Source organism: Cynoglossus semilaevis, chromosome 14 (genome assembly GCF_000523025.1).
Source record: "Cynoglossus semilaevis isolate Cse_v1.0 chromosome 14, Cse_v1.0, whole genome shotgun sequence".
In the NCBI taxonomy this organism is placed as follows: Eukaryota; Metazoa; Chordata; class Actinopteri; order Pleuronectiformes; family Cynoglossidae; genus Cynoglossus; species Cynoglossus semilaevis.
The window spans coordinates 20,876,133-20,899,184 of NC_024320.1; the positions used below are offsets into that span (position 1 = coordinate 20,876,133).

The 23,052-nt window shown below is 40.3% G+C and overlaps 3 protein-coding genes across 15 annotated transcripts in view; 1 reads left to right on the forward strand and 2 right to left on the reverse strand.

Annotated features, from left to right (window-relative positions):
- garnl3 (GTPase activating Rap/RanGAP domain like 3) overlaps positions 1 to 14,507 on the forward strand; it is a 57,985-nt gene extending 43,478 nt beyond the window's left edge. For 4 of the 6 annotated variants that reach the window (XM_008325799.3, XM_008325795.3, XM_008325796.3 and 1 more), the window contains exons 17-31: positions 1,187 to 1,261; positions 1,476 to 1,593; positions 1,725 to 1,751; positions 1,836 to 1,940; positions 3,423 to 3,539; positions 4,020 to 4,186; positions 4,416 to 4,574; positions 5,239 to 5,305; positions 5,650 to 5,757; positions 7,037 to 7,155; positions 7,700 to 7,835; positions 9,243 to 9,302; positions 11,646 to 11,864; positions 11,961 to 12,081; positions 12,163 to 14,507. In XM_008325799.3, the coding sequence (XP_008324021.1) occupies positions 1,187 to 1,261; positions 1,476 to 1,593; positions 1,725 to 1,751; positions 1,836 to 1,940; positions 3,423 to 3,539; positions 4,020 to 4,186; positions 4,416 to 4,574; positions 5,239 to 5,305; positions 5,650 to 5,757; positions 7,037 to 7,155; positions 7,700 to 7,835; positions 9,243 to 9,302; positions 11,646 to 11,864; positions 11,961 to 12,081; positions 12,163 to 12,328 (1,764 nt within the window). In that variant the 3' untranslated portion in view covers positions 12,329 to 14,507. The remainder of the gene's footprint in view (positions 1 to 1,186; positions 1,262 to 1,475; positions 1,594 to 1,724; positions 1,752 to 1,835; positions 1,941 to 3,422; positions 3,540 to 4,019; positions 4,187 to 4,415; positions 4,575 to 5,238; positions 5,306 to 5,649; positions 5,758 to 7,036; positions 7,156 to 7,699; positions 7,836 to 9,242; positions 9,303 to 11,645; positions 11,865 to 11,960; positions 12,082 to 12,162) is intronic. The other 2 variants (XM_008325798.3, XM_008325801.3) reach the window with 1 other exon arrangement.
- The window catches only part of dab2ipb (DAB2 interacting protein b), a 791,247-nt gene that overhangs the window by 352,346 nt on the left and 415,849 nt on the right, over positions 1 to 23,052 (reverse strand). The window lies entirely within an intron of this gene.
- ptges (prostaglandin E synthase) lies at positions 16,159 to 19,628 on the reverse strand. The gene is made up of 3 exons (XM_008325802.3): positions 19,442 to 19,628; positions 19,241 to 19,323; positions 16,159 to 17,150 (listed from the first exon to the last, which is right to left on the reverse strand). The coding sequence occupies exons 1-3, from the start codon at positions 19,553 to 19,555 to the stop codon at positions 16,901 to 16,903; spliced, it is 447 nt and encodes a 148-aa protein (XP_008324024.1). The 5' UTR covers positions 19,556 to 19,628; the 3' UTR covers positions 16,159 to 16,900.

Here is a 23,052-nt window from a genome sequence, read left to right on the forward strand (position 1 = left end):
GAAAAATAACTAAATGTCAACATTGGAAAGAACCAAAACAATTCCGAAACACTGCATTTAATCATTAAGTGACTGTCCTGTTTGGAGGAAACTGTGGTGTTTTGGTCCGGTTTGAGGTCAAAGGTTAAATAAAACAGAGAGGTCATTAGTGTCTAACAGTAAGGACTAAATGAAGGTGAGTGAATGTGAAATTAAAGCGTGTTCTCACCACATCTCTGCCACGTCGTCGGTTTAAAACGACCTCACAGAATACATGGTGACGCAGCAGACGTTTGGTTTAATTGTGTCGCCTGCGTTTCATTGTTTCCACCTACATCTTCAACCGTTGTGTATTTTTCGTGCTGTTTTTCACTTTGTTAGTTTCACCCTCTGCTTGTAAACACTGAGCTGAGGTATTGATATGTTTTGCTAAAAAAAAAAAAAAAAAAACAAAGTCATTGATTTTCCAGCTTTTGTTTGAGATGTTTTAAAACCAAAATTGACAACTTGTTTCTGGGGAGAGTTAAATGCGATCTTTACAAGCTCAATATATCAGACTTGGAATATTTTATTTGTCGCTGAAATTGGCATTGTTCGCTCTCCACCTTGTTCTTGATTGATTTCTAGTTCTCCAGATTGACCGTTTATGTAGATACGTGAATGGAAGAAGGCACTCGGGATTGTTGGACGAGAAACTGTCAATGCGACCGGACGCTCACTGGCTGGACATTTGTGCTAATTTATTTCTAAATGAATATTCATATATTTTCTTTTAATGTTAACAGTTTGCTTAGCGAGTCTGTCACAGCTGTTAGCTGTTAGCATCACAACAAACAAGTGAACGTTGGTGACCAGCCAGTTTAGGGTTACTGATGTGTTTCAGCAGAGGAGTCTCACGGTTCACATGTAACTCTATTTAAGCATTGGACCAGATTAAATATGTTCATGTTATTGTTTATGTTGTTTATCTCACTGACGATAGAGGTGATAAAAACATTGTTTTGATCTAGAATTGAATAATATCTTTGTTTTTCATATTTTTTCTCAGATTGAGCATTCCAGTTTTATAATAGTTTGAAATGCACAAAATATATTGCAATGCTATGATGTTTTTGCTTATAGTTTACATATTGGTAAACACATATGCTTTACTTTGGGTTTTTTTATCAAACTAACACAAACATTGTACGATGATATTTCTACACAGGCTCTAAAACTGAAGACCATCGTAAGAGGAGACGCTCCAACTAGTCTGGTCACGACTGGTCTGTGCAGGAAAGAGGTGAGCTTCTGTAATAATGATTGACATGTATAATATAAAACACTTCTTGTTTATTTTTTGTCTTAGAAAAACTAAACAAATTGCCTGATTTTTTTTTTTTTTACCGTAGTAAAAACCTACGTTAATGAAGATTCAAGGTCACCTTGAACATAAACTCATGAAGCTGCAGATATCATTTTCTGTGTTTTCTTTTTCATATGTGTGTTGCCTGCAGCCCTGGGAGTCCCAGTCCTTCTGCAGCACTTTCCCCTACGAGATTGTGTGCGCTGACTCCTGGGGTCAGCAGTCTCTGCTGGCCGCCACAGACACAGCGGGGGTAATGCTGCTGGACGGTGAGTTCGCCCTGATCAATATCCCCCATGTTCTTCCAGACAAATAGCCCCTTCCATACTCAGTCAATACTGCCTTTAGCAAAACATTAAGGCTAGCAGCCAACATGACGATAACACTGTCTGTTCTCCAGGCCCTGATCCAGCGCTCCCCAACACTGGTGAGTCAGAGTGCACCTGAAAACACACACACACTTCTCTGATCCGTCATTTGTCTTTATTCTGACACATGCGTCGTGTTTCAGAAACGCAGGCTCTGCCCCCGGTGCAGGTTTTTGACAGAACAATGGTGGTGAAGCAGCTGCACGTTCTGGAGCCTCAGGACCTGCTCATCACCAGGGCAGACAAAGGTGGGCTCAGACCAGGGGGACAGGACCAAATGCTGTTTAAATCAACACTCGTGTCATCCTCCTATTTACTCTGTTTTCTATGCATTCTCCTCACCCCTCCTCACCCCCTCCACCCCTCTCCCTTTGTTTCATCCCTGCCATCTGTGTGCTTTTGAGAGAGAGAATCTATTTAGCCATCCCACCTAAGCTGGTCCAGTGAACACATTGATCACCTGCTGTGATCTGAGGACGCTGACCTATGGAGAACCAATAGCTTCATCTCTTTTAAGATTTGTGTGGGTGTTGAAGGAGGAAGAGGGTGAGGCAGGGAGGCATAGTTGCTAAAATGCTAAAACATGAAAGGCTTGATTGATGGGCAAACCAATATTAGGATTAGAAACAACCCCTGCAGACCTATATGACCTGAAGCTTACAGTAATTTCCTTTTTTTTTTTCTCCACTCAAATTAGGAGAAATTGGCTCCTAATTTAATTAACATTAATTAAAGACCTGTTCCATGATTTCACCGTGCAAAGAAGACACTATTTTTTCATGTTACAGTGTTTCATGGAAGTAAAGCCTCACTGTGTATAATCCACAGCCTACAGCAGAATTATCAGCCACATTTGTTTTGTTTTTTTAACCAAGTTTGTGAACTCAGTAATCATGTCGTTCTGACGTCAGACTAGAAGAATATGTTTGCAGGGTATGATGGGAGGTGAGCGCCTTATCTGTGGTGCTGTACACCTCCGACAAATTTAAGAAACCTTTACATTTTTATTTTTAATTTAGTACATGTATGTATATATATATGTATATGTATGTATATATGTGTATATACATACATATAACTATATATGTATGTATACATATATAGGGTTAGGCTGTACACCAGAAAAAGCAAGTTTTGTTTATGTTTCTGTATATTCATAAGGATGTATTTCTTTGTATGTGTACCTATATATGGATTTATATCCATATGTATACATATATATGGAAATACATCCATGTATAGGCACTGTATATGATTCCTCAATTTTGACGGTTTACCCTTCATTTCTTCCTGAATTTACTTCTTTGGATTTCAACAGAAACATCTATTTATTGTATAAATATAGAACAGAAATATATGAATATATGGCAGTAATTTGGTGCCTTATTTATATTCATATTTTTCTTTTACTTTGTTTTATCTTTGAAGAAGACACATTTGTTGCGTGTTAGCGAACAACTCGTGCTGCGCTCCAACAATAGACTCAGACCGCAAACGTTAATGAGCACAAAAACAATTGGCTCTGTTTTGATAGAAATAACCTGCTGTAGGAGGTGAAGTGCATGGTGTAAAGATGTGTCTTCTTCTCTGGAGGCAGTGGCCTAACAAGCTCTGTGTTAATCCTCCGCCAGAACGTTCGTGTTTGTTTGTGTTTGTGGGTGGATGCTATATTAAAAATCCAAATCAACTTAAATGGTAACGAGCAGCGTTTATTTTCTTCAATTTTTTAGGGAAGGATGCTCGGCTCTATGTGTTCAGACTTGGCGCGCTCAAAAGAGGCCTGGAAGAGAGGCAGCTCGTCAGAAGCAAGTGTGACAGCCGGGAAAATAAGCTGGAGAAAACCAAAGGTGTGGGATGTGAAAAAAAGTAGCACGCTGCAAATAATAGAAAAGAATAGACTTAGGTTTCAGTGTTGTCTGATTGTGTCAAGTCTCGAGTTTTTGGATGAAACATTTTGTCCCTTTTTTTCCCTGTCGTTCTTAGTTTGGTTCCAGTTTAGAATAGTTGTGACAAAGTGTGTGTTTCCAGTTTAGAATAGTTGTGACAAAGGGTGTTATTTATTATGTGTTATTTCAGTGTTATTACACTAGAGGGCCTGCTATTCTACTACTCATGTCACAAGTGATGACAGATAACCACACAAATTCTACTTTTTTTGTTTTGAGAAGTTTTGACTTGTTGGTGATTTATTTATTTCCACTTTCTGTCTGTGGTATTGATCTGTAAAACGATGCCTTGGAGCACACGTCTAACTCACTTCCCCTCTCTCTCTCTCTCTCTCTCTCTCTCTCTCTCTCTCTCTCTAACCCTCCTTTTAATTGTCCCAGGCTGTCACTTGTACTCTATCAACACCCACCACGGCTCAGAGCTGAGGATAGTAGCAGCCATCAGGAACAAACTCCTCCTCATCACCAGGAAACAGCCACGGTCTGAAGGCTCTAACGCCGTCTCCACAGGAGCAGACTCTCCAGTGGAGGAGTTTCAGTACATACGGGTGAGGCAGAGTGAAAATAAAGGGGGAAGGAGACGATGTTACAGACGTTTGTGAATGCAAAGGAAAATTGAAGATAATACATTTAAAAAAAAAGCTTGAGATGAGATGAGTGAATGCAGGCATTAGTCTCTGTTGTATGTTGTTTTTGTCCGACTACAACACATTGTGTCTTCAAACGTCATAACTGCCCCAAATCTGTCGTCTGTGATCTGTGCCATCCGCCCATCAGGAGATCTGTCTGTGCGACCCGCCTGTGGTGATGGCGCTGGTGGACGGGCCGACGGGTGAAAATGACAACATGATCTGTGTGGCCTACAAGCATCAGTTTGACCTGATCAATGAGAGCACTGGAGACGCCTACAGGCTACACCACGTCGATGCCAACAGGGTGAGGCACCGTTACAGTTAACGGCTGTTGGTTTTTTTTCTTTTGTTATTTCCCCTTTTTTATCACCCGTCATGTGATGGAGAGCTGTGACCTTGAGCCTGACCTACTTAGCTGCTTTATTTACCTCTCTGATCGCCGCGCTGCTCTGGAGAATCAACACGTTGTCATTCACGGAGAGCAGATGGAGACGAGAGGGAATAGAAGTGAGAAATGAGCCTCTGGGGAGATGAACAGCTGTTCTAATAAACAGTATTACTCTGCTTCAACTATCAACAATACATGGATATATATAGATAAATATTGCTGCAAATTGTTTGCACCATTTAGCCACAAAATTGAATCAATCAGTGAAGCAACGGAAATAGATTTTTAAAAATGTTTTTGTTTAAAGTTTTGATGGTTGGTTGTCTTAAAGCCGCAGGAGCTGAGGTCAACTGTTAAAACTGCTCTGTAACGACTGACGCATGAAATGTCGTTGAATGACGATCCCTAAAGCTATCATAGGAGTGAGACTCTGTGATGGACTAAATACCCCAGGATTGACCCTCCCTCACCTGAAGAGATTGTGTGACTGTGACGCTGAAAAATAATCTCGTGGTGGAAGTCGAATGAAAGTCTCAGAAGTTGAATCAACTGCACTAAACTGACCCGTCTCTGCCTGCAGGTCAATTTTGTCGCAGCTATTGATGTGTACGAAGACGGAGAAGCAGGTCTGCTGTTGTGTTACAACTGTGAGTTTTCCCTCCGTCTTTCCTTCTTATCGTCATACTGTTATAAATATGACCAACTACAGAGGGTCCACGGTTTACAATCATTACATCACCGTACCTCGCGCATGAATGTCGGGTTAGGGTTAGCTTAACTTAAAAGCTCTGCTTACTTTATGTCTGTTACGCCATCTTTTTTTTTTTTTTTTTTTTTTGCCATCTTTTATTTTTTTATTTTTTACTTTTTCCTCTTTATTACAGCTCATGGGTATTTTTTGTACTCAGTGCTGTCAGTGTTAAAATGCACTGTTTTTGTCAGACCAAGTTGCAGAGTTATTCAAAGACGATGCTCTTGTCTGTCCTTCCAGATATTTGTTACTATAAGAAAGTATGTCCGTTCAGTGGCTCCACACCCATGATCCAGTCCAACACTTCTGACTTCCACTTCAGCTGGAACCAGATGCCCAACGCTATTGGTAGGTTACCAAGGAAACACTGTTGGGACCACACCCTGGGCCTGGCCGGAGCTTGTTGTTGTCATGGAAACCTTGCATGAATCCTCGAGTGTTCGCTGACATTCAGTCCCACCACAGTTGTGTGTTCGTGGAGGGTTTGTGCGTTAGTGTAAGAATTAATGCAGGAGATAATGAAAAGAAAACACAATGGGGAATAATCATGAAACCTGAGTCTGTGATCACGACAGACTGATGTTGAGAGAGGCCGTGTGTCCAATAACGTCCACTCCATCAGCACACACATACACCGACTCTAAGCACTAATACAATTGTGGGGCATTTAAACCAATACACAAACAAAATTAGATATTTATGATAGTTACGTTTCCGCCCAGGGTCACACAAGAGTTGGAACCAGGCCCAGCTGACGTGAGGGGAGAGACTGGCTACAGACTGGCTACAGACTGGCTACAGACTGGCTACAGACTGGGCAGACTGCCAGCTTATTACTGGGCACACATTCAAAGATTGGTCAGAACAGGCCGCTGGCATGTGACGAACAGGGAAACCAACACAAACCTATAGATTACTTGAGTCAAATTGATCGATGATCAATGATCGTTATTATAGATTATTCAAATTATCTCTAGAAAATGACAGGAAGAAGTAGCAGGCCAGACATACAGCCCATCTAATCTTTACGTAGAATCAATGTAGTAATCGGGATGTTTGTCAAATAAGAAAGAATAAAAAAAACACATTTTAAATAAATTAAAATAAATCAATAAAATGTTTGTGTTACATCGTGTTTAATCAAAATAAAGGAAGCATCACTTTGGAAAAACCTTTAGACATCAGTAAACTGTAAATGTGAAAGGGGTTTGGTCTTTCCAACCAGGTGAATGTGGAGGGGAAGTGCACATTTTTATAAATTTAATGTATTTTTGTTCTTCATAAAAAACCCTTAGAAGAATCGTTAGATTTTGTTCATGTTGAATATGAATCTAGTTGTTAGATGTTTCATTTTTGTTCATGTTGAATATGAATCTAGTAAAGGAGTTGTAATGTTGTAAAGAGCATTTTTCATTATTTTTATTTCCTTAGTGGTGAATGTAGTAGCACCTTATAATCATCATATAAGTGAATTTGATTTTTAATAACAAAAGCAGGCTTATTAGTTTCACATAGTGTCCAGTAGAAGGCACTCTTTTGTTCAGATATCATATATGTATCTAGATATCCATTGTACTGTATGGCTGTTATTTTAATGAATGCTCTGCTGTCACTGTTGTGTTTGCAGTTTGTGCATTTCCTTACATCCTGGCATTCACAACTGACTCCATTGAGATTCGACTGGTGGTGAATGGCAACCTCGTGTACACCGCAGTGGTCCCAGAGCTGCAGTTGGCCGCTTCACGAGTCAGTACAGCCCACAGCCGACACACCTCATCCATGACCTGATCTTGCTAACAAGTACATGCTTGAACTTTAATCCTAGTCCGACAGAGAGTGGGATTACATAGGTGTGAATGCCTGAATTCTCATTTAAGTTTTGCGTAATTTTTTTTTATAACCCGGTGACTGACACTTAGTACAAACATGTTGTATGTATCTACAGTACACTAGTGCTCGCAGTCTTTCCCAGCCACGCTGTGCTGTAGAAGTAGCTGTCTCAGCACTCTCATTCCAATCAATCTTTATTACCCCTGTGGGAAGTGTGTCCAGCAGTATTCATGGCTACAGAGCAATAATAGACTCATAATTCATACAAACAGATCATTTAAAACACACCACACTGCACCTGGCTTTGAATAAATACCTTCCCCCGTCGTCTATTCTCACACAATCTATTTCTTATCTCAACGTTCCAACTCTGCAGCTTTATTTTCTTTGCCTCAATTTCAATATTTTCTCAGAAGCACCTAACACCCTCTCTCCCCCTCTGTCTCTCTGTTGCCTCCAGTCGGACATATATTTTCTTTCGTCAGCTCCAGTCAGCTCGGCCTCCAATTGCAGTTCAAGGGATACCAGCTCCCAGAGTTCACCTCAGACGCCCACTGGCTACGAGATGCCCGTCTTCCCCTCGCCGCTCGGTGATGGTAAGCTCTGCAGAGCAGCAGTAGCAGAGGTTAAAGATAGTGGTGCTTGGAAAAAAAGTCCTTTCTGAAAATGTCAGAGCAGCCTGCAGACCTCTCAGAACTTCCTTTGGTTTTCTTCCTCTTAACCTCCAGGTTCATTTGAATGTGTTTCTCGCTGTTCAATACAGCGATACATTTTAGTGTCTCCTTGTTGTTGATTGGCTGAGAGCCACTTCTTTCTCTCGCACTGTAATGAACCAGTTGATTATCAGCAGTTCTTGTTTTTTCTCTTATATAAACCAAACATGTAGCTCTGGTTTTGATTGAAGTTGCCCATATATCACGTAAATATCACAAATTAAGTTACTGTTTAAGGGTAACTTTAATCAAACAGCTAGGATTTTGCCCACTTTATGACACGTCGTCCGTTTTTGTATTTCCTGCTCATTGGTATCGGCTGCTGATGTGGCTGGATGTAAACGGGTGTTTGGTCGACAGGCCCCAATAAACAGTTGGGGCCTGTGGTAAAGAGTACATTAGACCATGGCTGTGTACCCCTGCTGGTGTGAACTGTGAAGTGTTTTGTTGCTGCAGTAGTCAGTCAGGGATTTTGCACAATAGCAGCCGGTGTACATATGGCAAAAAAAAAAAAGAATTGGAAAAACTGTTACGTAAATGTAATACGCAGTTTAGTCCGACGACATTTGAAAGTCAACATGTGATTCCTACCAACACCGTTTCAAAGACACAATGCATGTGCTCAGAGGAAGAGAAAGCTTTCAGGGATGATTAAGGATCAATACGAGCCCCTCCCTTCAACGCTTCAGCCCACTCCCTTCTCCCTCCTCCACCTTGGATTGTAGATTCGACCATCCAACAGTCCCCCCCCCCAACACAGCTGAGCCTCTAGGTTAAATACGGCTGACTTTTAATTCAGTACAGCTGTTGTTGGTGTTGTCTTACACCTACGGGTTTGTCCATCAGAGTGACAGAATACTGGCTGAAGGCCACGACGACTCTCGTGTCCATTAGACTCTGTAGTCGCGCTCCTAAAATATACAAATGAGAAATGCTTCAGTGTGATTTTTAAAGTGAAGGAAAATATTTTTCAATGTTGCGTTGGTCTCTCTGCAGTTGCTGCATCATCAGGGCAATTTCCCTCCCTGAGGGGAGTAAGTATTTACTGGTCCCATTAGTTCTAACAGGGAGGGAGATCTAACTGTCGCTGCTGCTGCAATTAGCCAGAGATGGGCTTTATGCTTGTGGGCTGGGTCGGATAATTACTGCTGCTGAAGCGGCTGTCATTTTCTGTTTTGGGTGATCTTACACATGACATATGATTCTGCATGTCTTGAACACGTGTGTCTGCGTGGAAGTGTTTGTGTGTGAGTTCAGTTTGTGTAACTCTCTTCCTTATCCCTGGTTCAGATTCTATACGGATCCCCTATGGTACCAAGCTTTCCCTGTACATGTCTAAGGACGCAGAAGGTACTGCAGGATTCTCCCACCACTTGTCCTCCGTCCATGAAAACGTTCATAACGCTGCTCCACTCACATGCACATGCACCCAGTCTGTTTCAAGGCGGCATGTTGACTTAAACGTCAGTTGAATGTTAAGTGAACATTATGTCTTCCCCATCCCCCCCTGTCTAAACTAATTAAAGCATTAGTGTGAGGAGAGAATGGTGAGGGTGCTGGGAGGGTGATAAGGTGCAAAGTAAAAAAAAAAAGTACAGCACAGGAGATAACACCAATCAAGGCAGAGGCAGGTCAAAATAACAAGAGGGGGAGAAAAGGGGGATGCAGAAAAGGTATGCATGAGTATGAGAGCACAGGGAGGGGCTTTGTACAAGCAGGAGGAGGGAGGAAAGGGAAAGGTGAGGACACGTCTGCCGCAGCATGATTTACAGATTGCACTGTCGCCATGGAGACTTTTGTCAGCCCTCTCTTCAATCCAAAGTGGTTGTCCAAACAGCGGTGCCACAGTCTGAGGGTGAGGGTCAGTGGGGGGAGAGGGGGATGGTTGGTTCCAGCGTGTACCTGTTTTTGTGGAGGGTGGGTTCGAAGCCAGGTATGGGGAAAGTGGAAGAAGAAGAAGAGATGAGGATGGAAGGGGTGCTGACAAAACTCCCATCTTCTGCTTGTGCACCTGCTGTATCTGCTCCTCGGGGAGGGTCTCGTCTGATGTAATCGCATCAGTAACATGAACAAGATGTTGTTACTGATGTGGCTGCTCGCCACCAGCTACCTCCACTGGCTCAAACACACACGGCAAAGAGCCGCAGCATAACTGTTTGCTGATGAGGACAAATCAGAACTTCAAACTCATTGGGGTGTCCTCCATTAGACGTCGTTGGTGCAGCATGACACTTTCACTGGTGGAAAAACCACATGTGGAATATAGTATTCTCTGTCATATATTCCAAGTAACTGCATGCTGCCCTGCATTATTAGTTTCATTGGTTTGATTTCTGTCTTTCATCAGCACAGGTGCAGGAGACCACAGCTGTAGCAACAGTGGTTCAACTGTTGCTGTCGTACATCAGCTGTGACCCTTTATTTTCTCTCTGACTTCCTACTTACCTTTTAGCTGCTGACATTCAAAATGACATGATCCTCTTTGAGGAGCAGCCTCCTTTGATTCTGTCTCACACATGTAACTACCAGCCGGCCTCAGTGTTACCGCAATGGCGACCCCAGATGGTAGACCTGGGCACTGCAAGGGGCACGATGCGAAGTGTGTGTTCTTTATTAAATGTAAAATATGACATAATTGGTTCCAATCAGACTCGGGCTTAATAATGCTCCAAAGGTCTGCTTACTGACGTCACAGCAGGTTTCTGCAGTCAGTACTACGAAATACTGCAGTGCTACGTACGGACGATATGTTTGGTTCTTTTTAGCCGATAATCGATCATTTCGCATTTTCTATTTAACAAAAAAAAAAAGACTTCTAGAATATTTGGGGTTTTTTTAAATAAATAAATGAATACATCTCAAAGTCTGCACTAGGATAACATGACAAATAAAACCAATTTAGGCTAAAAGTAAAAGTATTAACAAGAAAATAAAATTGTAAAGCTCTACATAATTATTTCTTAAACATATGGCTATAAACCCTGTGATTTTATTAATTCCCTCATTGGACTTATTGCCGTGTCTGTTGAACTTCTTGTTCCTAAATTTCAGTTAAATAGATTTATTTTTTTTCTCCGTTACCTTTTTAGCTTCCTGTGCTAACTGCCGCTGTTGCTACAGCTGCTTCATACTCACTCCGTACGGCTTCTTTGTGATGGAAACTTTTAAAGTGACTTGAATTAGTTGTGTTGGAGCTAGTTGATGTTGTTCCGGTTTTTATTAGCCATATTCCCAACGGCAACCGTGTTGTCATCCTCTAGAACGGTGAAAATATCAAAACAGCTCCAGTTAGCATATTGTAGCTCTCCGCTAAAGCTGTGTCCTGAAAAAAAGTTATACTTTACAGATCCACTAATATCAGGGAAACTTTTTTTGCATGATACTCTCAGTTAGCATTTTTGTAAAACAATTCAAAATGTTCTCTTTGTTGTTTTTTTTACAGGTCAGGTGTATGATTCTAATAAATATTCAAAGTTTAGAAATGTTCCCATGTGTTATAACAGAGTTTTGACATCCTTAGCCTCAGGACTAATGCATCTCTCATTCACCGTCACACATGACTTTATTCTGTTTGTCTTCGTCCCTGCGCTCATCACCGTCTTTGCTCAGTTCAGTTATTTCTCCTTTCCTAGATTTTTTCTACCTTTTCTAACTTTTTTGTTCTTTTCTTCTTCCTGGTTTTCTACCTCCCAGGCGAAGCAGCTTGTAAACACATCTTCAAGATCCCTCTGTGTAACCTGGTGGGCCGCAGCATTGAAAGACCCCTCAAGTCCCCTCTGGTCAACAAGGTGCTGACAGCGCCAGCTCCTGTCACGGTGGCCCCCACTCCCCTCATCTCTGCAACACATTCACTGTCGCTGTCCCGCATGGAGATCAAAGAGATAGCTAGCCGCACACGCAAAGAGCTGCTTGGTAGAGTGGAAGAGAAATGTTTTTTGAATTTCTTAAGTCTAAACTTTGCATTGTTCCTGTGTTTTTCCCATTAACTGTCCTTTTGTTCATTTGTAGGCTTGACAGAGGAACCGAGTGGGAAGTCGGATAGTGGAACAGTCAAACAGAGGAAGATGAGCAAAAAGAACACGGAGGAAGAGCCTAAACCCCGAGCGCTGACGTCCACAAACAGTGACAGGTGAAAAACACAAACGTCGTGGGTGCCTTTATTAATCATGTTCAACCTGACAGATTTAACCTGGAACTGTTCTGTGCGTAGGTTAGCGTCAGACTCTTTTGAGGCAGACTTAGACATCCAGCTGCACTGTTCCACCAGTCTGGAGGCCGAGCCAGAGAAGGCGGTGCTGCAGGCAGAGAACCTGCCCCTCACCAGCGCTTTTGCCCTCCCTACGTCGTTTGAAGAAGATGTCTTGGACCTAAAATGAAGACAATCCCCCATCATGCACTTCTCTGCCCACCCCCGTATTGTCTGTCACATTTTCTCATCTTGAATGGGTTGTTTTTAGGTTGATGTTTGTTGGAGCCTTTGTTGTTGGCAGTCTTTGGTTGTTATCCTTGTATCCTGGGTCTCTCATTCATCGGACAAATAGGTACGGTGGGAGTTCCGAAGCCGTTTCTGTGCGTGTGTGCGTGCGTGTTTGTTTTCCTGAGCTGCTCTCAGCCACTGTGCGTTAGTTGTTGTTGGTTGCCCCGCAGCAAATAACCCAAAGAGGTGTCATCGGTGTCATGTGAAATGCTGTGGTGTGTTCAGAGTTCTGCAACTGCTTTTGAGACAAGGTTATCGGTTCGATCCCAGACCACAGTGCGAATGTAAACCTAGCGTGGCGAAAGGTCTTCGTGTTCACGCTGCCCTCGGACGTTTCTGGAGCTTCTTACAGTACATGTTGTAAATTCTGTGATTATTTCCAAATTCACTTTCAAATGTTGTATGATATGCATATGTGCGTGTACATCTGTTTATACATGGAAATGCCTTCACAGTGTGTGCTCGTCATGCCTGTGACGCATACTTATAGATCTATATAAATCCATTCTATTCCCATATTTAGTAAAACAAAAAACAAAAAAAAAACTATGATGTTTTTGGTTCTCTGCACATATTGGACCTTATTCTCCTCCTTACTCACAGCACACAGGAAGACAGGGCTGGAGGCAAAGTCTCCCACAAGTGCCAGTTCCCATCATCCTTCACTCGGCTAAACCTCAAGTATTTCGGTGTCTGACAGCAAACAGCCATGATTACAGTGGACGCCGTCGGTCCCGTCACTGACCGAAGGCAGTTCTGAACCCTGAATCTGCATGACCCTCCTCTAATATGTGTGTGTGTGTTGTGTCTTTCATATAAACAAAAGCTTCTTCCGAAATCTTGCGTCTGCGATATTAAATCTAAGACTTATCTGCATAAAAACACATCTTCAATCACGAGTCCATCTTTAAAAAAAAGGGAAAATTATGTTTTACCGTCATACAAATCACTATCAGGTCCGATACCCGTCTGCTCGGACCAAGACCTCCAAGTCCCCCCATGTTTAAAAAAGAACAGGAGAACATTTGAAGAGATTAGCCCATAATTATGTTTATTGCACAAAATCTGTTCTGGTTACATCAGGGCGGGAAATCAGGATCCAGAATTTAAAACCAAAGCAGCCTTGAGTTGTAATAAAGTAGAATTATAATTAATATAACTGTTGTGAAACATTTGAAAGTGTAACTGCAAAAATAACCATGCTGAAGTTTCAGCACAGCCAGGTCTGCTAATGTTATCTGTAATTTTACAGATAACTCCGCTGTTGTTTTTAATTCACCCTGTCTGGACTACAAAAACGGACTCTTTTATTGCATGTGATCAGGTGAAAAGCAGATAAAGGAATTATACAGGTTGTTTAAAGGCCAATGTTAAAGTTAAAGTCAGTTTAGTTGATGTGAAATCCCAGTTCATAAAGTCCTGCATTGAGCTGTGTTTCAGTGTTTGCTCCTAGATATTTATTCTTTTGAAACAGTCGCATAAATTGCACTTTTTTTTAAAACCATGCTTTCGTAATCAAATTCAAAACGGCATATGACGTATAAACAAAGAACAAACAAACATGGCTCATCGATGATCATTTACGAGCAGTGGTCGCGCTTTTTCCATAACGTGAGCGCCCCTACGTGGTGACTCACAACACAACGGGTCGTGCATGAATTTTTTTTTCTCCCTCGTGCATTTCTCCCTGTTCTTCTGCCTGTATCAGTGTGAATTGTTCAGACTCTATAACATAACATTAAAAAAAACTTTAATGGGACTAAACAAGGGAAACGGCGGAAGTTTAAGTCTTTATTGCTCTGAATGTGAGTTTGGGTGATGGGGGAGCTCTCGTACTCCCACCCCTGTTTCCTTTTCTTGTGTGTTCTTGTCACGTACTCTATTTTTTTCTACCTCCCTTTGGCATTTTCACTGTTTCTTCGTTTTTTGTTGTTTTCTTCTGTTGTATTTGAACTTATATTTACTGTTTAGACTGTTGCTGAACCTCTCTGTGATATCAAAATGAAGGAAAAATAACACACAAAAAAACAAAACAAAACAAAACAAAAAAAAAACACCAAGTGTCTTAAATTATTGTATTGCCATCGTTTTTAATGCCAAGTACTACTTGTAAATGTTTGTGTATCAAATGTGGCCTCAAATGAAATTGAACTATATTATTATTAATATTATAATTATTAATATGATGATGATATTATTTGAGCAGTTATTTTAAACAAGTGCTGTAGACCACTGCTGTGAAAGTAGGTGATTCTGTTCCTTGATATGTAATAAATATTTATGAAATTTACGCTATCTGTATGTTCAGTTAGTTTTGTGCTATTTCTGGAAAATTTAGCTCTTTCCATTTCTGACTATTTTGACAAATTATGTAAAATAAATAAATAATAATAATCCCTAATGCTAATCAGTTAGCTGAGCAGTTTGAGTGGGGATTTGTGAGCAGCTTGAACAGTGTAATAGGTAATGATACCGGCTAGAAATTATCGTCATAGGTTCGATGCCCAGCTTGGCTCAGTGATGGTTCTTCAGGTAGTTGCATGTTTGTTTGGGATACTCCAGCTTCCTTTTGTGGTCAGGCTTGGGATTAGATTCAGTGGACACTCGATTTGACCATAGGAGGGATTGTGACTGTGAAATGTTTGTGGATTAATATGATTCGTCAGAAACTAATTCGTTAGAAACGGACTAGTCCTAAATGACTGCTGTGCTATAAATAGAATTAAGGGAGAAAATAGATGATGCTAATAATGGAGGATGTTGTTGTTGGGACACTTAGTTGTTGTGGGGATGTTTTGCATTTCCCCACAAACACCTACAGTATGGCTGTGGAAGATAAATTTGCTTCTTGTAATCAAACTTTAATCTGTCTATAAAAGGTTAAATTTCTACATCACTTCAACATTCCTTCCTTATTAGAACTAAATTATTGTATAATTATACATCTAGAAAGCAATGTATGTAATGTACTGTATGCTTTATACAGTACATTGGTCTAAGTTGGATAACTTGCTAGGTCTGCATTTGACCACAAGGTGGAGACAAAGATAATGGTATAGAAACAAAATATTATACAGTATATTGTCGCAGTTTATTCAACGATAAAACATCAAAACAAAAACTGATCAACAAGAGAGAAAAAAAATCACGTTTAAATGAAACAGACCACATTGTGACATTCGATTTTTGTAATTGTGTTTCCTCTTCTTTTTTTTCTTTTTCTCACATTTAAAAAAAAAAAACTTTTCATACGTTTACCGTGTTTGAGCGCGTATGTCCCTGGGAGTTATTCGGCTGAGAGAAGTTGTAAGTGAATAAAGGAGAATTCCTCCTTTGTCTCCTTACAGCCTAGAGGTAGAGACAGGTTAAGACGAACACAGGACACAGACGCGCCCGTTTGTGATATGTTATTAGCTTTACGTTTCACCATTATGTATTGTTATGTTATGTATTAAGGTTCATTCCTTCAAAACAAAACAAATTCAGACGAACAGTTGTCACGCGAATGCCTACTATCGGTTAATTTCCTGTTGCTTAATCGAGTTCACGCTGTAATGACACAACAGCACAACTCTTATTATTCCAGATGCAGTCATCACTAGTGGGAAAAAACACTGAATATGAAATGACTGGAAAGCCCATCATCCGAGAATACCGTTTGTGCAGCCAAAAACATATTTTTACGACCGTTGAGGAGGTTGACGCACAAACCACACGCTCACCGCCTGGTTCACACGGAACTTGTGAGCATTTTTCAGGCTTTATTGTTTTGGAGCAGTGTCCAGCCCCTCGGACTGAAACACAGCACTGTCCAAAGATGTTACATAATCGCTGGAATTCCGGAGCTTTTCAACAGACAACTGGATCATCTCACACATAAACACACTCAAAGTGAGGCCCAGATCCCCCTCACTTCGCTCCCTCCCCCCTCAGTCCTCCACCCTGACAATAGAACACACAAAATCAACAGCAGTTTCAAATTAATAACATACAAACTGTTACATATCTGACCTATGTTATTACTAAATACATGAACTAAATAAATTATTCAATACTTTTTTTTCAAAAAATGCTTTTTCACAGCTAGAACTAGAACATTACCCACTAAAAACCATCCCAGATAGGATCTTTTATCTACATATTTGTTACTCAGCAGGTTGTCAGACACGCAAACTGAAATGTTTTGACAGAAACAGAAAACGTAGACGCACAGGAAGGTGATGGCGCGCCATAAGAACTCTTATCAGCGCTGTGTGTAAACACAAAAAGGGGGGAGGGTTTGGCAAAATGTACTCAACTGGCTTGGAGTTGTTCACATGCATCAGTTGCTCTGGCTGAGATGACAACTGTATATCCATTTCAACAAAACCTGGAATTAAAAAAAAATAGCAACAACCTTCATTTTCATTGTGAATACAAGTACATAAAAAAAGTCTTCCATGACACTGGAATCTGGAAATCCACAGGTGAATCAGGCGTAGGTTGACACCGCCATCAGAATCTGCACCGCCATTGAGAAGCAAGGGATCTGTGCGAGCGAGTAGGACACCGAGCGTGTCGGAGCTCTGAGGGCAAACAAGTAGGCAATGCTGTGCAGCACACGGCACAGGAAGAAGATGAGGAAGTGAAGGCGAGCGACGGTAATTGAAGGTCCGGTCAGGGAGTAGACAGCACCCAGAAAGAGGAAGGGGAAGATGTTTTCCATGTCGTTGGTGTGAGCTCTGTGGCGTGAAGGAGAAAACAACAGTGATTAGGGATGTCCGAGAATATCGCTGACCGATATTATCGGCCCGATATTAGCATAATTATGTGATATCTGTAAGGATTGTTATCGGTTTCTTCGTCTGATATTAAAGACCTGATAACGCAATGCCTGTGTTTCGCTAAGTATTACTGTGAGTATTTTAAAAAATGTTTGAAAAACACTGTTCACCTTAGCAAACAGGTGGCGCTCAATTCGGGACTGTAAATTAAGTGTTTGGACAATATCGGATATCGGATTGCATATTCGATACCGGATCGCATATTGGATATCAGCAAAAAGTTAATATCAGTTAATATCAGACATCCCTAGTATGGATGTATTATATTTCATTTTTTCCCTAACTTCCCCCAAATCGTAAAATTGGCCGTAGCTTTATTCCTGTCAGATATAATCACAGCCTGTGATCCACATCTTGGACCACCTTACACTCTGGAAACAAACTGTTTAAACTTGTCCCAGATTTTTTGGACTGCTTTCTTAAACTACCTTCTGCATAAACAGGTTTCTCCACCAACCATACACACATACTACCAGTACAAACAACCGACTAAAGGTCAAAGGTCCAGTCAGGTCGTTCTATGTTCAGCCGGTTAAGATTTGGCTTTAATGCTATGTTGGTTACAGTATACAGTAAAAGTCTTTGCCAACCAGGAGTTAAAAAAAAAGAAGAAATCAAATGAGTTTTTTATTAGCTTTAATCTGAACATAAAATTTTTATTTAGCCAAATTATAACATAGCGTCTAAAAGGGGGCGCTGTTATTGTCCTGAAAACATTGAACTCCAGTAAGTTACCGTAGTATTAACCATTACAGCGTCATTGACTAGTAAACAACGGACATTTGTTCTTTTTACTTTTAGAATCCCAGACAGACCACAGACAGATCACAGACAGATTACAGACAGATTACAGACAGATCACAGACAGATTACAGACAGATTACAGACAGCTCTACTGTCTTCCTCTGACTTGTTGACACAACGGAATCATAATGTTTTACGTAGAATCATGTTGTGTCAACGCTTCTTGTATCACGGTACAAACGAGGAGATTTGTCCAAATTCAGACACACTTTAGTGCAGCTCAGCCCATTTCCCATCACAAGTTTACGTAACCCGGACCGACACACTAGATAAACAAAAGGAAGTTTCCAGAAACATTGTAGTTAATGGAAAACATCTGCTCTTCCTCACTAATGTCACAGATCACTTGACGTTTACACAAAGCCAAAGTCAAATACAGAGAGGGGGAAACAAATGGACACACGGTCTTACAGGAATGGGAATTCCATTAGTTAAAGAGACGTTAACAGACGATTTAAGAAAAAAAAGTCTGTCGTGTTTATATGTAGTATTTGGGCAGTCAGTGGTGAATTCCAGAGAGACATGACTGTGATTCCACTGCATGTACTGCAGTTTTTTTACCGATACAACCACAGGTTACTTGAATTTACATTTTTTGTGTGTGTTTGATGCAGAGAAAGTGTCTCCTATTTTTAACAAACAACCAAGTTTTATATAGAAAATAATTTTATTAGTAGGTACCAGTATTATTATTTATATTGCGAAGAAAATACATCTTTAATTGTCTAGGAATAGACATATATAAATTTATGACTTTATTTTCTAAACTTTTTCTTCAACACTACATCTTTATTGTCCTGGATTTCGTCCTAAGGACTTTGTTATTGTATAATTTCTTTCTCCTAATTTTTACTAATTTACTCATATCCTTACAACTTTTTTCCTCTTATTCAGCTTCCTAATTTAACCCCTAATTAAATCAATGCATTCCTTAATTCACGGCTTTGTTCACATTAGTCATATTTAATTTCTCGTAACATTACCATTATTCGCAATCGTAAAGATTTTTCTCTTCCACTACTACTTTATTCCTTTAAATTAACATATTTTCCCCTTCATAAACAACTTGAATTCCGTCAAATTCACAACTTTTCGTAATTCTCGTCATTATATTTACGATCCGAATAGATGTTTTTTAAAAACATTGTTGACCAGCTATTAGAGAGAATGTTCGTTTTCCTCACCTGCGGCATCTCTCCACATATGGATCCTCTCTGTGAAACTGCAAACCTCCGTGTCTCAGTGCGTCCTCAGGATTGGCGAACGCCTTTATGAATATAGAAAAAAAAAATTTTTTTAAGGACGTAACTCGTAATTTAAGCACTAAGGTTCAACTTTACGTTGCAAAAACAAACAAACAAAAACAAAAAAACCCTCCAACTCACCTTTTTCCGCAGCCTGACTTGACCCGTTATAATCGCTATAATATACATTTTAACGAGCAGGAGAACGGCGTAGAAAACGAAACAGGAGAAAACCTCGTTTCTAATGAGTGCCATGGCCGCTGCCGGGACAGAGACAGGAGACAGAGGTCAGTGGAGGAGACTGCTGGACACCGAGAGTTGGTGAAATCAGCTGAAAGTGAGAGTGAGTCCGAGGGAAGGCTTTTTTAGTTCTCTCAGTGACGTCAGCACCACCCGCAGATGGAGGAGGCTTCACTGCAGGCAACATGTTTTACACATTTTTTTTTTACCGTCGATACTAAACGCGCTTCAAAAACTTTCCAGACACACTCCCTAAAAAGTCCGTCAAACAAAACCACAAATAATGTGTGTGAAACATGTATTTGGTCAACTGAGGGGGACTCAAGTTGACTCAAGTGCTTTTCTTCGCTACATTCGCAAATAACCCGTTACTATGTTAAGAAAAAAGAAGTAAATTCGGTATCTAAAAGAAAATCGCGTGCGCGTGCATATTTGCTATTATTTTAATGTAGCCAGATAATGATAAAGACGCGGACTCTCGCCAGTCGTTGGATGGTGACTCAGAAAGAGAACGAAATCCTTGGCTCTCTTTCTTTTTAATGTAAAAGAGGCAATAACTTTATCATGCCATGCAAATGTACCAGCCTCGGCGGACGGAGGTGTCGCTGTCAAAACTTCCACATCAAACCCGCGAAAGCATGTGGCGGTAAGTCGAGTATCTCTGCTTCTACCTCGTGGACGGAAGGCGTCAGACAAATAGTTGTTTTTATTGTTTTACATCACCAGCAACAAGAACATCACAAATTGGACTCTTTCTGAGCAGCAAAATTGGACGACGTATTTTAGAAACCCCCGAGGTCCACCAGGTAAGATGGTGACAACCTACTAAGACGCTACCGGTCCTTATTCGTTAGACGGAGAGCCGATCAGGTCGCGGTACCACCGTAGGGTCGGTGGTGCCGCGGAGCACCCCGATTTAACAGTATCCCAAACGTTTCGTTGGTTGTTTGGTTAAATCCTTCAAGCAAAACGTGCCTTTATGATATCGATTGTTTTCGCCTAGCTTAGCATTCATCCAGATAGCTAACGTCTCAATGAGGTAGAGCAGTACCACAGCACAGCAAGAAATAATACAAGTACATTATTCTAATTGCAGTTGGTCTCTAATGAAATCATCTTAAATGCTGTATAGTAGACTAGCTTCTTTCTCATTGTTGTAGCCCAGACTATGAGCTTTGGATGGACAGTGATTTCCCATCAACATTACATCTGGGTTGGTCAGCCAAGCTTCGCAGCCCTTTGAGCATTTGTACTAAATGTGACGTTAAAATGTTAAAAGGATATTATGATGGTATTAAATACAGAGGGAGGGGCCTCATGTTGTAGCCAGGAAGTTAAGCAGCATCCTACATTCTAAGTTCTCACATTTCTAGTATTTGTATTTGAATTGTTGATTAAAAACAACTAGCGGCAGATCAGATGTATAACTCGTCCTTTTTTTCAATTTAAAGTAAATACTTTTACGTTTTACTTTTACTCAAAAGTAAATTTTAAATTAAGTATTTTTTTCACTTTTACTGAAGTAGATATTTTAGGTGTGTACTTTTACTCTTACTCTCTTAAGTTGAATTTAAGCAAAATAACGATACTTTTACTTACATTTTGTAGTACTTTTTCCCCTGTCTACTAGTCATCTCGGTGGTGGCGTGAAAGAACGAGTTTCTTTGAAAACGTTGGTGAACCCATATCCTTGGATATGATTTGTATCAATGACTACAAGTGTGTACTGTACACACACTTGTATGTGTATTGTACTTAATCTCTACATGACAGCTGTGTTTGACGAAGCACAGGATATGGAGGTGTGAACAGTTATTTAATTAGTCCAGAGCTCATTGTAGTTTCATATAGAACGCCACCAGGGGGCTTGGAGGCAGAGATATCCCCTCTGACCCTTCCTTTCTCTCAGTAACACCGGTAGACGCTGACAGGATGGAATGATATCCCGTCTTCATCCCCTCTGACCCTTCCTTTCTGACAGGATGGAATGATATCCCATCTTCCGCTAAGTCAAACTGACACATAATTATCTCTCAAAGTTCAACTCGCAGCCTTTGTTTGAAGTTGTATTTACATCACATATGTCAAACTCAAGTCCCGTGGGCCAAATCTGGCCCATCTCATCAATGTAAGTGGCCCACCAGAGCTCATCATAAAATATGGCTGTCTTAAAATGAATGTCTGTAGCCCATGGTCTCCACTTGTTTACTGGATGGCTTATATGCAGTGGTCAAATCCCATCCATATACATGGCGGTTATTTTTATATTTATAATGTTTTTATTTTTGGATATTTTTTTTATTTAATTTACTTTTTTTTATTTTGAAGAACTGTTAATGTATACTGCTAAATATCCTGTGTAGTTGAAGTGAATTCACATCTGTTGACGTTAATTCAATATTTTTTGTCAGTTCATATACTGACAAACTGGCGGCAGCAGCAGTATTTAATTAATAATTAGTATTCTGAGAAGTTTTTTTTTAACCTTACTTTCTCCCAATACTCCTCCACCCGTGCCCCACCTTCTCTTCCTTTTCTCAGTTCAGCATATCCGGAAGCATTATAACAAAAGTGTCTTTGTCATAAATCATATTGTTTACTTTGTGTGATGACATCGACAAAAAAGAGCGTGTCCTTAGCCGTGCCCGTCTGAGTCAGAAGCAGATTAACTGACTTCTGTAGCCAATACGTTTGCTTTTGGATTGTACTGGTCACACTGGGAGAACTCATCCATGTGTAACACTGCTGGCAAAACACGGCACATTTAGTTTGTTGCAAAACACTGGACTTTTTCACACATTTTCAGCTCCATTCAGAGCCTGTGGTACCAGTCAGAGTGCTGTAATAGGATTACTAACATTACAGTGTATACATGTTACCTTTAATAATACTTCTGAGATGGATACTCTGGTATGATCTAGTACTTGCAAAAATGTATGAGGAAGATGTTGCGTAGCTGTCGCCTTAGTCAGTAATATCTCAGTGCAGACAGATCCAGAATATCCGGCTTAATAAAAAAAACTTCCATCATCACAGACCTGGAGGAGTATTAATTCACTGTTAGTTCTGAAACTCTAAAGTATTTAATATTTAATATTCATGTCTTCTTTACTGTCACTTAAACATGAACAAGAGACCGAGGTATTTATTGTCACTTAAACATGAACAAGAGACCGAATCTCGCAACGTTTTTCTGATACGAAGAATTTTTCCACCGACGTTAGGAATTTTTTATACAATTAAATCTGATCGATTGGTGTATTTTTTTTTTATAAGTAGTTTTTTTATAAGTAGGATCTTTTTTTATTTTATTTAATGGGAGGTCCGATTTTAACGTTTTGCCGATATCCGATCTGCCGATGTTGTCCAAACACTTAATTTCCGATTCCGATATCCATGCAGCCGTTTGGGTTAAAGGAAGAGTACACATTTTATTTTGTCTGAATAAATACATATGGATATATTATGTTGTCTGAATAAATACATATGGATATATCAATACACATTTTTGT